Here is a 14,613-nt window from a genome sequence, read left to right as displayed (position 1 = left end):
GGGACCTTGAATGCTAAGGATTCCAGTTACTAAACCATGTGCTGAGAGGCCCTAGGGTGTCACTGTACTTGTTTTAATGTTTTGAGAGAAACACCGTGATACTTGACAAGTGTCAAATTTCATGCTCAAGGGAATTTGTAGTTTTAACAATAGATTGTGCTGTATTCCTTTCAGTGATGTTTTGTATCTTTGCAAAAGTGAGTTTTTGGTACTTGCCAAATTTTGGCATGTGCCAAAATTCAAATACCACATGGAAATGCATGTGGAATGTTAACAAGGGTGCAGTGTCCAGTCCCTTACAAAATTTGGAAGTGGTGCAGTCCAGGTACCAATAGGTATGTACATCCCATTGGTAAGTAGTTGTGGTTAAGAATGAAATAAAGCTTTTTCTTTCCATTTTTGTGATCCCCCCATCCCCCGAAAGACTTTTCAGTTGCTAGACCCTAAGTACTTACTAAGTTGTTTGGACCTAACTATTGAATAAATGAAACTGTTGGGTGTTTCTTTTGGCCTATGGCACTGGGAAAAAATTACAGAGACACGAAAGGTACTGTGAACGAGAAAGTTTGGGGAACCTCTGACTTGAGCCACTGAGAGAGAAGGAATTCAGTAGGCAGAGAGGAGTCATTATAGGCTTCTGTGGAAGGGAGAGGCATGCACAGATTTGCCTTGTCAAACCTTCTTAGCAACAGATGGAGTGTGGATCTGAAAGGCAAACTCACAGACATGGAGAGATGTGAATGGTAGGACCACTTTGGACGACTGTTTGGCAATTGCTTATCAAGTCAAATGCAAACAATATGACTCAGCCATTCTACTTCTTAGATATTTTCCCAGGAGAAATGAAAACAGGCTCAAATAAAGACTTGCACACAAATGTTAATAGTGGTTTGATTCACAATAGCAAAACCAACAACAACAAAGCAACTAAGACAACCCAAATACAAATTGTGGCATATTCTTAGGGTGAAATACTATTCAGCAATAAAAAAGAGTGATATATACAACAGGGATGAATTCCAGTAATGTTATACAGAGAGAAAGAAGCCAGCTACAATACCAACTGTTTGGTCTCCATGCAGATAGAACAAGCAAAAAGAATCTATCATTGGTTGTCTGGGGTAAGGATTGAAGTATTGAAACCAAAAGGGTATGAGAAAATGTTTGGGGTGTTGGAAACCTTCTGTATCTTGACAGTGATGACAGTGACAGGAGTGGATATGCTTTCAAGATTATTCAACCCGTGTACTTAAAATGGATGCATTTAGGAAAGAAAGGGAATCATGTACAGAGGAGAGGGGAAATTAGAGGTTTTATAGGCAGAAGGGGCAGTGAGGTAGCCAGCAGAAAGGAGGAGCTGGAGATTACAGACAGAGGACTGCTTGGGGCCCAGATGGAAGTGTGAGTATCTGGGCTTGAGGGTTAAAGCCTGTCCCTTTACCAAAGACTGGAAGGGAAGGGTGGAGCGGGCAAACTGAGAAGGTAAAGGGTTGGCAGTCTCAGTAAGCTCATGCAGTCCCCCTGTGGCACCGAAGGCAGATTCATCTGTGGTAAGAAAGGGCCTTGAGGTGAATGGTTGATTCCTTAACTCAATAAGGTAATCAAGAGCAGAAGCCATTCTGTGGGGAGGCAGGGTTTGAAATAGCAGCTAGGAGGGATGGGAACCGAGGTCAACCAGAAATTAGATAGATAGAGCTAATGGCCTGAGACCCAACTGGCCATATGTGTATGAGGTATCCCCACATATGATTGCAGTATTTTCTTCAACAGTGCTCAGAACCTGGATGGAGGAAAGAGGCTTTCTATGTAGGTCCTGGGTGGAGGGTTGATTGTATGTCTGCTGGATGATTAGAAGTGATCAAAGATGGATATGAGGCTAAACAGGAAGGAGAAAGGAAACTAACAGTTGCTCCATTCAGCAGTGCATTAAACATCTTCTGTGTGCTAGGCACTGTTTTAGATGCTAAGAACAGCAGACAACAGGAGATAAACCAGCTCTCTAGGAGCTTGCAGTGATAGAGTTGGACATTAAACAAGTTGGCAACAAAATGTAAAGATCTTCAGAGGTGCTGAGTGTCATGGAAAAATATTAAGCAGAGAAGAGGGATGGGATATCCCAGGGGAATAAGCAGTGGTCGTGGAAGACCTCTGTGAGATAATGATATTTGGTCAAAGACCTAGGCAGACAGGAACAGCCAATGCAAAGGCACTGAAACGGGGCATGCTGGCAGAATTCAAGGAATGCAAAGAGGCCCACATGGCTGGAGGCAATAGGAGGATGGTAAAAGGTGAGAGGAGGATTGCATGGGATTTATGGGCTACTGTGTGACTTGACTGAGCGAGATCAGGAGCTAACAAAGGATTTTGAATAACCAGAAGCATAATCTGATTTGTTTTTAAAAGGGTCACTCTTTTCTGTGTCAAGGCACTGACTGAAATTCTTAACAAATATTTAATCCTCATCTAATCCACAGAGATGCCACATAAAGTTGGTGTCATCTGTTTTTTTCCCCCCTTTACGATGAGGAAATTGAGGTTAAGAGAGATTAAGCTTTGCCAAAGTCACTCAGATGGTCAGTAGCAGAGCTATGATTTAAGCCTACATTTGTCTGATTCCTAAGACCACAGATGAGGAGAAAAGGGAGGACTTGGAACACAAGGGGTTCTGTGATATTCAAGGGACACTGGAAGTAGGAAGCAGGGTGACAGTCCTTGTAGAAATAGACTACAGGGTTTGGCAGTCAGTGGCATGTGTTGGGGAGAAATAGGTGTCAGCAGTGTATTTGAGTCTTGGCTATCCTCTAGGTGAATGGTTGATCCCTTAATTCAATAAGGTAATCAAGAGCAGAAGCCATTCTGTGGGGAGTGACCTGGATGGTGGAGGTTGAGGTGCTGGTAGGAAATAGTGAAATGTCTAGTTAATTGATCTAGAGGGAAGAACTCATGGTGGGGACCTAGAATCCACCTCTTAAGATTAGAGAAGTGGATATGCTTCCTGAGAGAGAAAAGAGAGGCAGGGGTGAGAACATGGAAATGCCCTTCCAGATTTAAAGCAGGAAATAGGAACAAAACTTCTTATGGAGATAGAAGTGTTTAGGAATTTGGACAAAGGAATGATATAAACATCTATTTTGTCATTTCAGCCTCAAATTAGCAAGGATGGTTAGATTAGCACAACCCAGTAGCAGCCAGGACGCTGGTTCCTGTGTGTGGAAAGGCCACACTAGGGAAGCACTGTCGGGTCCAGCGGCTGCTCCTCCCAGGGCAGCAGTGAGCGGGCTGCTCTCCTGAGTTGATCCAGAGACCAAACGTTGATTGCAACAGTTTTCCCTGTAACCTCATTTTTAACTTGAATAACACTCATTTTTACACTTGTGAAGGAAACCCCTCCCCCCTTCTTTTTCCTGAAAGTAAAACAACTTGTTGAGGTTGGCATTGACCCTTATCAGGCTCCATATAGATAGAGTGGCTTATTTTGCAGTGGTGTTTGTGTACAGCCTTACAGTTTGCTCAGTGTGTCTTTTCCCATGGTTGAAATCTTAAAGCAAGAATCTTGCCTGATACCAGTTCTCATTAACAGGTCAAAACCACCATATTTTCCTGTTGATTTTTCATTGTACACTTTCAGATAATGCATTTTGTTTTTATTTTGCTGGCTTCCCAAAGTGTCTTTAACCATTTTTAGATGGAAAAATTCTGAGCATATGTACAGAGAATAGTAAAATGCCTCCCCAAAGTTCCATGTTCCATCTTTAACAGTTATCACCAGTCTGCCACTTTTTATCTGTCCCCACATATATTTATTTTTTTATAATATTTTCAAGCAAATCTTGGATCCAAATGATTCTTTAAGAAGAAAATTATCTATAGAAGATTCTTTGTTGTACCTCTGAAGCCACACCTCAGCTTGCTGGCCCCTGTCAGAGCGGCCTTAGTTGTTGGTTTTTACCAGGTCCACACATTTACAGAGCTTATTATCTGGGTACCCATTTTCACTAAGCAGATGGGGAATGCTAAGGTGACCTTAAGCTCCTCCTTCTGGACTTTATCTCCTCCTGGACTAGAAACAAGCATGGTTCTGACATCCCAATGTGGGAATCCTTCCTTGTTTCCACTGGTGTCCTGTGTCTTACAGTATGGGGCACATCTCAGGGCCTGAGGCCTCAGGATCAAGTGACCCATGGGGAAGCTAGAGAAAACCAGGAAAATCAGTATCTAAAGACGAGTGGATAAGACTAAGCAAACATTGTACACAAAGATCAACTTATAAGCAAGTATTCCCGTCATGTCACTCTCCATGTTTTGTTTCTGGTGATTGCTAGATGTTGACAGTGTCCTTTTAATCTTTGTTTATCTGTGATAGCATTAAATGACTGAAATGAACATAAAAGATGCCTTTTTTAACCGCCAGCTTTCTTTGGAATATGACAGACAGTCTTGCTTTTCCTGGCTTGCAAAACTTCAGGGCCACATTGAAGTACCTGGGTCCTAATTGCACCTTGACTAGTTTGTTTCAGTCAGTGAGTGCCGTGCACCTTATTTCCTGTCTCTTGCATCAGTCTGTTTGTGAGAGTGTACCGAGAGGTGATTAATGGGAAAGATAAACATATGCTTACTGACTGAAAGTTCATCCTGTTTCCTAAAGTGTTTTTGGTTTAGTGAATTGTTTGTTTGCTGCCCACAGACCACATCTGGTGAATGTACTTCTGTTGTAGTGAGCACCGTATGTCTTTGTGTAGGAGCTGGGCTTTTAAAGCAAAGTCAACATGTGATGAAGCTTGATAAAGCTTCCGTCATCGAGAATCCCAATTGGCAAGGGGGATTAGACAGCTGTCTGAGACCATAAAGCAGAGCCTCCTGGGTCTGGGAATCTACATACAAAATCCTATTAGAATGTTCTCTGAAGTTGTGTACGGCACAGCTGTAGCCATAGGGTTTTGAATGTTGGCAATAACTCCTCCAGTCTCTTGCCTGAGGATTTCAGATGTGTTCAAGCTCATGCCCTCTCACCTCTACCGCCATCCATTCCAGACAGTCAGGAACCACCTCTTGATGTGTGCCAGGAGAATCTAGGGAGACATTTCCATTTTTAACTGTTGTAAATATGAAATTGATTTAGAGGAAAAACAAAACCCTTTTTGCAACTTAAAAAGTAATGCTTGCACTTGTAGAAAATTTGAGAAATATAGAAAAGGTTGGTTATACTCCCACAGAGATAACTTTCAATTTGCATTTTGGTCTTTCCATCTAGTTTTTCTTTGTGCCTTAAAAATTTTCCCCATACTTGCATTAATACTCTACATGCAGTGTCATAACTGAATAAAGATTCATACATGTTTAAAACTCTTATTAGCACCTTTAAAAGCCTTAATTTCCCATAAGTGGACATTCCATAATTTAAACATATTATTGAATAGTTAGATATTTGTAATACTATTGTGAGCACCTTTGTAAAAAAAAAAACATTTTCTATATTTTATATTTTTAAAATTGGATTTTAAGGAAATGAAGCCAAAGGACCCAAAGGAATCAATGCTTAAAAGATCCAGGATTGCCACAGGCTGCTTCAAAGTTTGTGTACGTCTACCATCAGTCAGCATCAGTTCTTTACCCACAGTTTGGCATTTCATAATGGGAATTTCTAGTGCTATTCCAGGTTTCTTTTCTTTTTAACATATAGTTTTAAAATTTGCTCTAATTAGTTATACTATTCCAGGTTTCTGACAAGGTAATGATTTGGATTTTAGAAGTTCTCAATGTGCCAGATAGAGATGTTGTCACTCCTGTCTACTGAGGATAATGACTAGTTCTTTCTTCTATATCTACCCCACGAGTGACACTCAGGTTTCTTAACAGCCGTTCCATTCTGGGCTCAGTTCTCAATCCAGTCTCAGGGACCATCCTAAGAGCTTATGTTGGTGTCTTTGTGTGTAGGATTTCTAAAGTGCCCTCGAAGATGTTATCTCACGTATATCAACCTCTATTATCAGTACAACTTGTCACTTGGTCCTGGGAAATCTCTGGAATTCTTGACATTTTCCAGTCTGATGATGCCTTTGTTGTTCTTTTGCACAGACCCAGTCCTGCAGGTCCCGACGCACGTTGAAGAGTAAGTTTTCTGATTTGCTCTATATTTCCCTTTAATTCATTATCTTATTCATTCAATCAACATTTACCAGGCTAATTGCTGGGAGTACATACAGGCACAAGTTTAAGGTATAAGAAGAATTAGTGAGGTATATAGAATGCTACAGATGATATGATGGGGAGAGGGTGCTGTGATCCTTGGGGAGAAGAGGACAATGTGTTAAAAGAGTTTATCTGAGATGAACCTTAAGTTGAGATTTGAATTTAAACTTCCAAAGTCTGTATCTCTTGCTGGGTGTGGTGATACACTCCTATAATCCCAGCTACTCAGGAGGCTAAGGCAGGAGGACTGTAAGTTTGAGGCCAGCCTGGACAACTTTGCCAGACCCCATCTCAAAACAAAAAATAAAAAGGGCAGGGGAGTGTAGCTCAGTGATAGAGTACCACTGGGGTCAACCTCAATACTGCAAGAAAAAAGAAATTTTGGATCTCTCCCTCTTCAAAGTCATACAGAGGAGAAGACTGACCTACTTCTAGAGTATATGTATTACAGGGAAATCCAGATATCCCCTGTACAGATGATGGCATGTCCTAAATTGCACAGGGACTCAGCCTGGGATTTTTGGGTGACTCTCATAGTTCAGTCTTTAGCAGATTAACTGTATGGAGGACCACCTCCCCTTGGTTTAGTGGGAAGCTGCTGACAGAGATCCCAGTCCATCTCCCTGTCGAGTTCTCTGACGTCAGGTTTTCTGAGTCTGCTTTTATTGCCTCCATTTGAAAAATAAACATTTGTTCAAAACTAAAGTTAGATTTGTTCTACTTGTTTATATACCATGACATACTATTAAATATTAATTGTTGATGTTCTGTGCGCAGTTGAGGAGGCGATTGGAAAGTAGGCGTGCTAGGTCCTTTTCACTTACCCTACCCTCATCCAGAGTGCTTTGACCAAATGACAACTTATCTTCTACGGTTTCTAATGATCCTTCCTTTGTAGGTTGTTTTTCTCCACTTATACCATAGGGTGTTTTATTTATTTGTGGCTGACATGAGCGAGCAATAGGTGGAGTTGTCTTCTACTCACTCACATCACACCCACTCCTGCTGCATGGTGACTTTGCATGGCCTTGATATTTAGTTGTGTGCCCTGGGCTATACTTCATCACTAATACTTTTTATTTCATCTCTAGGCCTGCTTTCCTCCCAGATCCCAATGATGGCAGCCTGTATACACTTGGGGGCAAGAATAATGAAGGCCTAACGGTGAGGATATTTAGCTTCTTTGTGTACCCTGGAGGGTTCTTAACTGTGTCCTTAACTGTGTCTGCATGCCAAGGTCTGGGAGTTTGAAACAGACTTCTGAGGATTTGATTCAGGCAGTCTGGAGTGGGGCTTCGGCACCAGTATCTTTTCACAGCTTCCTAAGTGAGTTTTTAATGAGCGTCCAGAGTTCAGAAACAGACCCAGAGCAGCAGATGCTGGTGGCCCAGCCAACACACTGGAAGGATAGAGGGGTCTCTGCAGTGGCAAGATTGGCTCCAATCAGAGACTTTCAACTTGGGAGGAGGGGGTATAGTTTGAAACACTGTCTCCACCGCCGTCCCATCCTTCAGGGAGACCTGTAGTATTCACCCTGTCTCCGTTTGAGAGTCTAGATCTGTGTTTGTCACCCTTTGCTTCACATCATAATAACCTAGGGAAACTCTGAAAAATGTCTGAGCCTAGATCTCAGTCCAGGAAAGTCCCAATTTCATTGATCTAAGACATAAGGATTAAAACAAAACAAAACAAAACTTCCCAGTAATAGAAACAGACCCACATACATGGATACCTGATTTATACAAAGGTGGTACCACAGTATGGTGGGTAAGGAGGCTCTTTTCAGTGAATGGTATAAGTCAACTGGGATATCCATAAAGAAAAAAAAAATAGCTTGACTCCTACCCCACACTGTCCACTTGAAAATCAGTTCCAGACAGATTTAAGACCTAAATGCAAAATAAATAAATAATAAAGCTTTAAGGAAAGAGTAGTGAAACGTCATCATGACTTTAGAGTAGACAGAATAGAATATAAAAAAAAATTAACCATAAATCTAGGCAAAAAATGATTAAATTAAGAACTTTTTACCCTGAAGAAAGGAAACAACAAAGTATTTATGTTCTATTTAACTGTTTAAGGATTCAAATTCAGAATATTTAAGGAGCTCCTGTGGACTGTTAGAAAAAGACAGATGACCCAACAGAAATGGAAAAGAGGACATTTAAGTGATGAATAAATATATGAAAAGGTGTTCAATTTTATTAGTCATTAGGGAAATTCAAATTAAAATCACAGGGCTGTGCTGTTACTCAGTATGCATACAGCTGTTCACCAGCATGATTAAATGGGAACATTAAAAAAAAAAAAAAGGGAAACGTATGGTGGGATGTAGAGCAACCAGAACTGCATCCTCTGCTGGTGGAGATAAAAGGTGGCACAACTGGTTTGGGAAACTGTTTGGCAGCATAGAGTCCATAAAACCTGGTAACCATCACCCAATATAAACTCAACAGAAATGCATGAAAGTATACCACATCAGACACCACCCAAATGTAGAGCAACAGTATTTATAATAAACAAAAAGTGGAAACTAGCCAAATAACATCAACGGTAGAAAGGGGTAAATAACGGGAAGCTGGGGGTGGTAGCACATACCTTTAATCCCAGGGATTTAGGAGACTGAGGCGGAAAGGTTGTAAGTTTGAGGCCAGCCTCAAAAACTTAGCAAGACCCTGTCTCAAAACAAAAAAAGAAAATGGGGTGTGCCACTGGATTTGATCCCCACTACCACAGGGAGAGGATAAAAAAGAGTTGAAGGCAATGTTTGCAGAATTGTTACAACAAGGATCCGAGTTAGTCAAAAGTACAAAATAAATGTTTAATAAATAAGTACAGAGACAGTCATGCAGTGAACTCTGTGACAGTGAGAATTAAGAGTGTGTGACCTTACACAACATGGATCTATCTCACAAATGCAATGTGGAGCCAAAACATCACCAAAAAGCTACATTCCAAATGATTCATTTATATAAAGTTCAAAAGCAGGAAAACCTACTCTGTGTTGTTTTGAAGTGAGGATAATAGTTGCCCCAAGAGTTAATGGCTAAAAAGGGGCACAGGAGGGATCTTCAGGAGTGCTAGAAATGTTTTCTTCATCATGTGCTAATACCATGAGAATATTCACTGAGGTGTGATTAATAATTACTGAGGTGTGTGATTGTGTTTTTCTGTTTGTGTATCATGTGATTCATAGAAAGTTTGAGAGATTCTAAGTTTATGAGATTCTAATACATAGCCAATGATGAGAACCATTGGTCTAAACTGTAAGTGGATTATGGGTACTAATTTGGGTATTTTAAAATTAGTTTTTGAGCCAGGCATTGTGGTGCATACCTGTAATTCCAGTGACTAAGAGGTTGAAGCAGGGATATTGCAGATTTGAAGGCACCCTCGCAACTTAGTGAGACCTATCTCAAAATGTAAAAAAATAAAATAAAATAAAAATATCTTGGCACATCCTCAGCCCTATTTTGTATTTTATTTAGAGACAGGGTCTCACTGAGTTGCTTAGTGCCTCATTGTTGCTGAGGTTGGCTTTGAACTGCCAATCCCTCCTGAGCCACTGGGATTACAGGTGTGCGCCGCCAAGCCCCACCACCTGGCAGCATTTCTTAAGCACCTTGTTTGTCAGAAAATATTGAGCCTCTCAGCAGCCCATAGATGTTTTCCCCATTTTAGAAACTGAGCCCAGAGAAGTTAGGGAATAAGTCTGAAGCTTTTAGGACTGGAGTTGGGATGTAAAGAAGTCTAATTGAAGAGGATGCCCTTAACACCACCGTGCCTTCCTATGTATTGTGGCTTAGTAATTCCAGAGATCATAGGTTTCCCAGCCTGGGCCTCAAAGTAGGAGGGCTGTGGCAGTGCTCAGTTCAGGGCCCAGGACTCCAAACCAGAGGACTGGCAACCACTTTCTGATTATCAGAAACATCTGGCAAAAACCCAGGCATTACTGCCTCCGAATGGCATTTTGCCTTTTCTAAGGCTTAGTTTGAATGTTGAAATGGCAGGAAAATCCAAATTATTGATTCAGTTTATAGTTCTGTTTATCAATGCTACAGAGAAATCTTCTCTTGGAGAAAAAGTAGCAGCATTGTAGCCTGGAGTTTCTGTAACAGCAGTATCTGTAGAATGGTTTCAGAAACACAAGAGTATTCCAAAAATAAAGTGTACTGAAACGAGCATAGACAAAAGGACTTGTCAGATGTCAGCTGTAGACGCAGAAGAGTCAGTTTTATGATGAAACATGTTGAAACATTTGGATTTCTTTTGGTTTCTTTTCCTGGCACCTACCATAACTTCCTTTTTCAACCAGAAAGCTCAATTTTCTTGTTTTTCAGTAGAGAATGATTTACTGAAGGAAATACCAAACTTCTTTTTCCACCTCCAACTCTTGTGTTGCCCATGTAATGGTGCCTTTTTTCCCTCCAAGCTTGAAGCTTGGTTGCAAGGTTGTTTCTCTTTAGCATTAAAATCATGACCTCCTCCCACCTCTAAAAGGCATCATCATCCTTCTACCTAGTCTAGCCAGCTCTGGGTCACTTTTCCAAGATGGGAGAATCCTTTCCACTACCCTTAGAGCTACCAAGATAGTGTAATTCTCCATATTTGTGTTCTCTTCTCAGAAAAGGCTTATGTCACACCTGGTAAGTGCCTGGACAGAAAGCCTGGCCTCCTGTGTCAAGTAAAGGAGTTAGTATTTACAGAGTTCAGAGGCCAAGGCCTTTCAGTAGTGGATGGAAACACGCCCACCCCCCTCTTCTTGGGTTCCTATTAGGAAAACTCCCATCTGTTAAGTGTTCTTTTCTTTAGCAGAACTGGGTAACAGAAACAGACTGCCCAGTAAATTTGTAATAATTGCATAAGACTCGGTTAACTTATTTTTTCCTTTTTAAGTTTTCTTTACTTTTTTTTTTTTTTTTTTAAAGAAACTTCCCTTTACCATCCCAGAGTTGGTACAGGCATCCCCATGCCGAAGTTCAGATGGAATCCTCTACATGGGTAAGTTCCTGTTCTCAACACTGAAACTTGGATCACTTTGACAGAGAGTCCTGGAATCTAGGCAAATGGCAGTTGAGAGAGAGGGCTGCTGTCGTCACCCACTTGCCAATCCTTCTGGGAAAGGTCTTTCTTGCCTTGGTCATACTGCAAGTGCTGTTCATGCCAGGATCGGCTGACCAGTTAAGAAAGGGTTCCTTTCACCCAGAAGAAAAACTGACACCGTAAATATGGTTACTCATTTAACAAGCTTTTAGTTGCCGGTCTGGCCTATTCCTGTGATTTCAAAATTACAACATCCCAGCTGCAACTGTGTGAAATTTAAAGTGAATACAATTGTCTGAGCCAATGAAGGAAAGCTAGGCCCTGCCTATTAATTATAGGGTTTTCTTCGTATTTCCTGCTATCAGAATATTTGGTAGAAACAGCACTTAGCAGCTTGCCTAGATAAGCTGCCTTTATACCTCTGGGGTCACAGCTTTTAAAGCATCAGCTCACCTGCTTTTCTGTACCATTTTGCTGCCAAAATGTCAATAAAAATGCATTTGTAATACAAAGGAGAGCTGTATTTATCTTGAAATCATAGCAGTAATAATAGCCTGTGTTTATATAGCAGCTTTCTTTTTGAGGAACTGAAAGTGCTTATTGCCTGTTCCTGCCTCAGGAGCTTTATATGGTTTTCTGGGTCTCAGTGCAGGCCAGCTTTTAAGTTTTTGCTGGCCACACTGGGGCTCTTGCTTCCTTCCTTCAAAATGAGGAATCCCCAGCGTATGGATTCAGAAGAAATGACCAACAGGCTTTTTTCTCTGGGCCATGCCAGGCCCATCCAACCATCTTCTGACCATCTGTGTCACCGTTTCCCATCTGGTCTTCCAGCCTTTCCCAGCAATGTGTCATTTGTGGTCTACTTAGGACATTGTGTTTCCATTATCTTTGTGTGATGCCATATTAAGTGAGTTTATTAAGTATATTTAAGAACATGGTAGTTCCCCAGTCTGTCCATTAAGGTAGTAGCTGGGTTATGCAGACTGCAGTTGTCCTTGATATATGCCATGCCAGATGGAAAGGATTCATGGTCACAGCTGATTGGTGACATTCTCATTCTACCTTCAGTCTTTTTCATATTAACATCCTACTGAGAATAGAGAGTTCACAATGTGTGGACAAGTTGCATACGTGTGGGATCAGCATGTATGCCACATGTTAGAACTGAGTGTAGCTCTAGCAAATTCAATGCCCTGTAACCTTCCTAGATCTCATTGTTCTACTTCCAAAAGTGCTTGGACGTAGAATACTTTTGAGGTCATAGCTTCTGTGAATATGTTGACCTTCAAACCAGAGGCCCATGCACTGCCTCACCATTCCTAGGATGCCCTGGTGTGAATAGCACAGATACGAATGCCTTGGGTTTCCCTCATACTGGTGTTTGGCTGTGCTGTTCACCTGTTCATATCTTTTAATCAGCTGACCAAGGCGAGGGGTATGACCTATGGCCTGGGAATAACTTACTGACCCAGGGGGAAGCTGAGGTAACTTTGGCCTCATTAGCATCAGGTTACAACTAGCACTACTGACCAGTCACAGGTACTAGCTAATTATAGTTAGAAACAGTAACTATAGATCCTCTTCACATGTGGCTTAATTAGTAGGGATGTTAAGAAATATGAATTATGGTTATCAAGGAGATGAACACCTGAGTACATTTCTTTAGTATTTGGCACCTTGTCTGCGGGAAAAGGATTGTTCTTTACAGGCCAGAGTTTTCATTAAAGGCCATTAATCAAGCAATAAAATCTAACTTGAAAGTTAGGAGAACTTTTTTTTTACTATAACTTAGTTATTGGATTTGGAGAAATTTTTATGCCGATGATCAGATTGTTAAGTGATTGTAAGACCCAGTAGCCTAAGAAGTTATCTCCACATTACCATTTACTTTATCACCTTCAAAATATCATAGAAATGTCTTCAACATTATAAGAATTTCATTCATAGAGTAGAATATCTAAAACAACTACTTAAGCAGTGATAATTTTTTCTGTATAGAATAAGTGTAAATGACAGAGTATCCTGTGACCTTTAGGTAAAAAGCAGGACATTTGGTATGTCATCGACCTCTTGACTGGTGAGAAGCAGCAGACTTTGTCATCGGCCTTTGCAGATAGTCTCTGCCCATCAACCTCTCTTTTGTATCTTGGACGGACAGGTAAGAAATGAACCTCCATTTTGTACAATCGACCTGTTTCTAGAAAGAATCTGATAAAGCTCCCCTACCTGCCTCTGTTCCTGACCTGGTTCTCCAGAAGGTGGTCAGGGCTGCCTTCTCCGAACAACCTTAGCTTCTCTTTCTAAGACCCTGCAGTGGCCTCCATTGCCTAAAGGATGCAGTCTAAGCTGCACCATGACCCACATAGCCCCTCTGTTCAGCTGTCACTTCTCAGCCCTCACTGCTGCATTTCCCTCATTAGAACATTTTCCAATTGGGGTGAACTACCTGCAGTTCTCAAAATAGCAGTGCTATTCTTTACGACTCAGAATGGGGTATCCCTTCTGCCAGGCATGCCTGGTGCTGCCTGTATGGTAGATGTCCTCTCTTCCTCCACAGCTGCTCAAGAGTTCCCTTCTCTGTGAAGTCTTTTCCCCTGCCTCAAAGCTCCCACCCTGCCCAGGGACACTCGACTCAGCTCTCTCATTCTGGGGACACATGTAGCAATTGACAGGCCTGTCATAGCAGCCATCACACCCCTGTCATTGTCCCTTTACATTCATAAATAGCACCCACTTCACCACACCATTTTCTGTTTCCTTTTTTCCCGTCACCTTCTTAATGCTTGTTATTATATATTTATAAGTTTTATGTGCTTGTCTTCTGCCCCACTCACTAGAATATCAGTTCTCCTAGGGTAAGACTTTATTTTGGCTCTATCTCCACACTAGACATACTCCCTGATGCACAGTAGGTGCTCAGATATTTAAACAAGTGAAAGAGTGAGCAACGTCTTACTCATTTTCATATGTACAATACCTCACATGCATCAGGATCACCATGAAAATTATTGAACAAAAGTTAAAACTAAAAGAAGACTCAAAAAAACATCTAGAAGCAAAAAATATTATACCCAAAACCTACGATCTTATAAGATGTACAATTATTATATGTCAGTAATATTTAAAAAAAAATAGGTAAAGCAGGTCATTAAATGAAAATATTTAAAAACCTGGGATGAATTCATGTACAGTTGAGCTCTAAACTTAGGTCTAAACATTCAGGCAACCTAAGCTTTGAAGAAAGAGACAGAACCTTCCTCAGATGCTTCAGAAAACAGTGTATTTCTACAAATCAATGAAACCGATCTTGGTTCCTGTAGCAGCTGGCTGGCCTTACCTGTCCTAGGAGGGAGGTCATAGGCTGCTGCCTTGTAACCCTCC

At 41.1% G+C, this 14,613-nt stretch overlaps 1 protein-coding gene across 1 annotated transcript in view; it reads left to right on the top strand.

Annotated features, from left to right (window-relative positions):
• Positions 1 to 14,613, top strand: part of Ern1 (endoplasmic reticulum to nucleus signaling 1) — an 83,807-nt gene that overhangs the window by 41,668 nt on the left and 27,526 nt on the right. The window contains exons 3-6 of the mRNA XM_026402239.2: positions 6,076 to 6,109; positions 7,281 to 7,353; positions 11,118 to 11,190; positions 13,268 to 13,390. Coding sequence (XP_026258024.2) covers positions 6,076 to 6,109; positions 7,281 to 7,353; positions 11,118 to 11,190; positions 13,268 to 13,390 — 303 coding nt within the window. The remainder of the gene's footprint in view (positions 1 to 6,075; positions 6,110 to 7,280; positions 7,354 to 11,117; positions 11,191 to 13,267; positions 13,391 to 14,613) is intronic.

This window comes from Urocitellus parryii, chromosome 7 (genome assembly GCF_045843805.1).
Source record: "Urocitellus parryii isolate mUroPar1 chromosome 7, mUroPar1.hap1, whole genome shotgun sequence".
NCBI lineage: Eukaryota > Metazoa > Chordata > Mammalia > Rodentia > Sciuridae > Urocitellus > Urocitellus parryii.
Note: the sequence above shows the minus strand (reverse complement) of the source record. Positions and strands in the feature narration are given on the sequence as shown.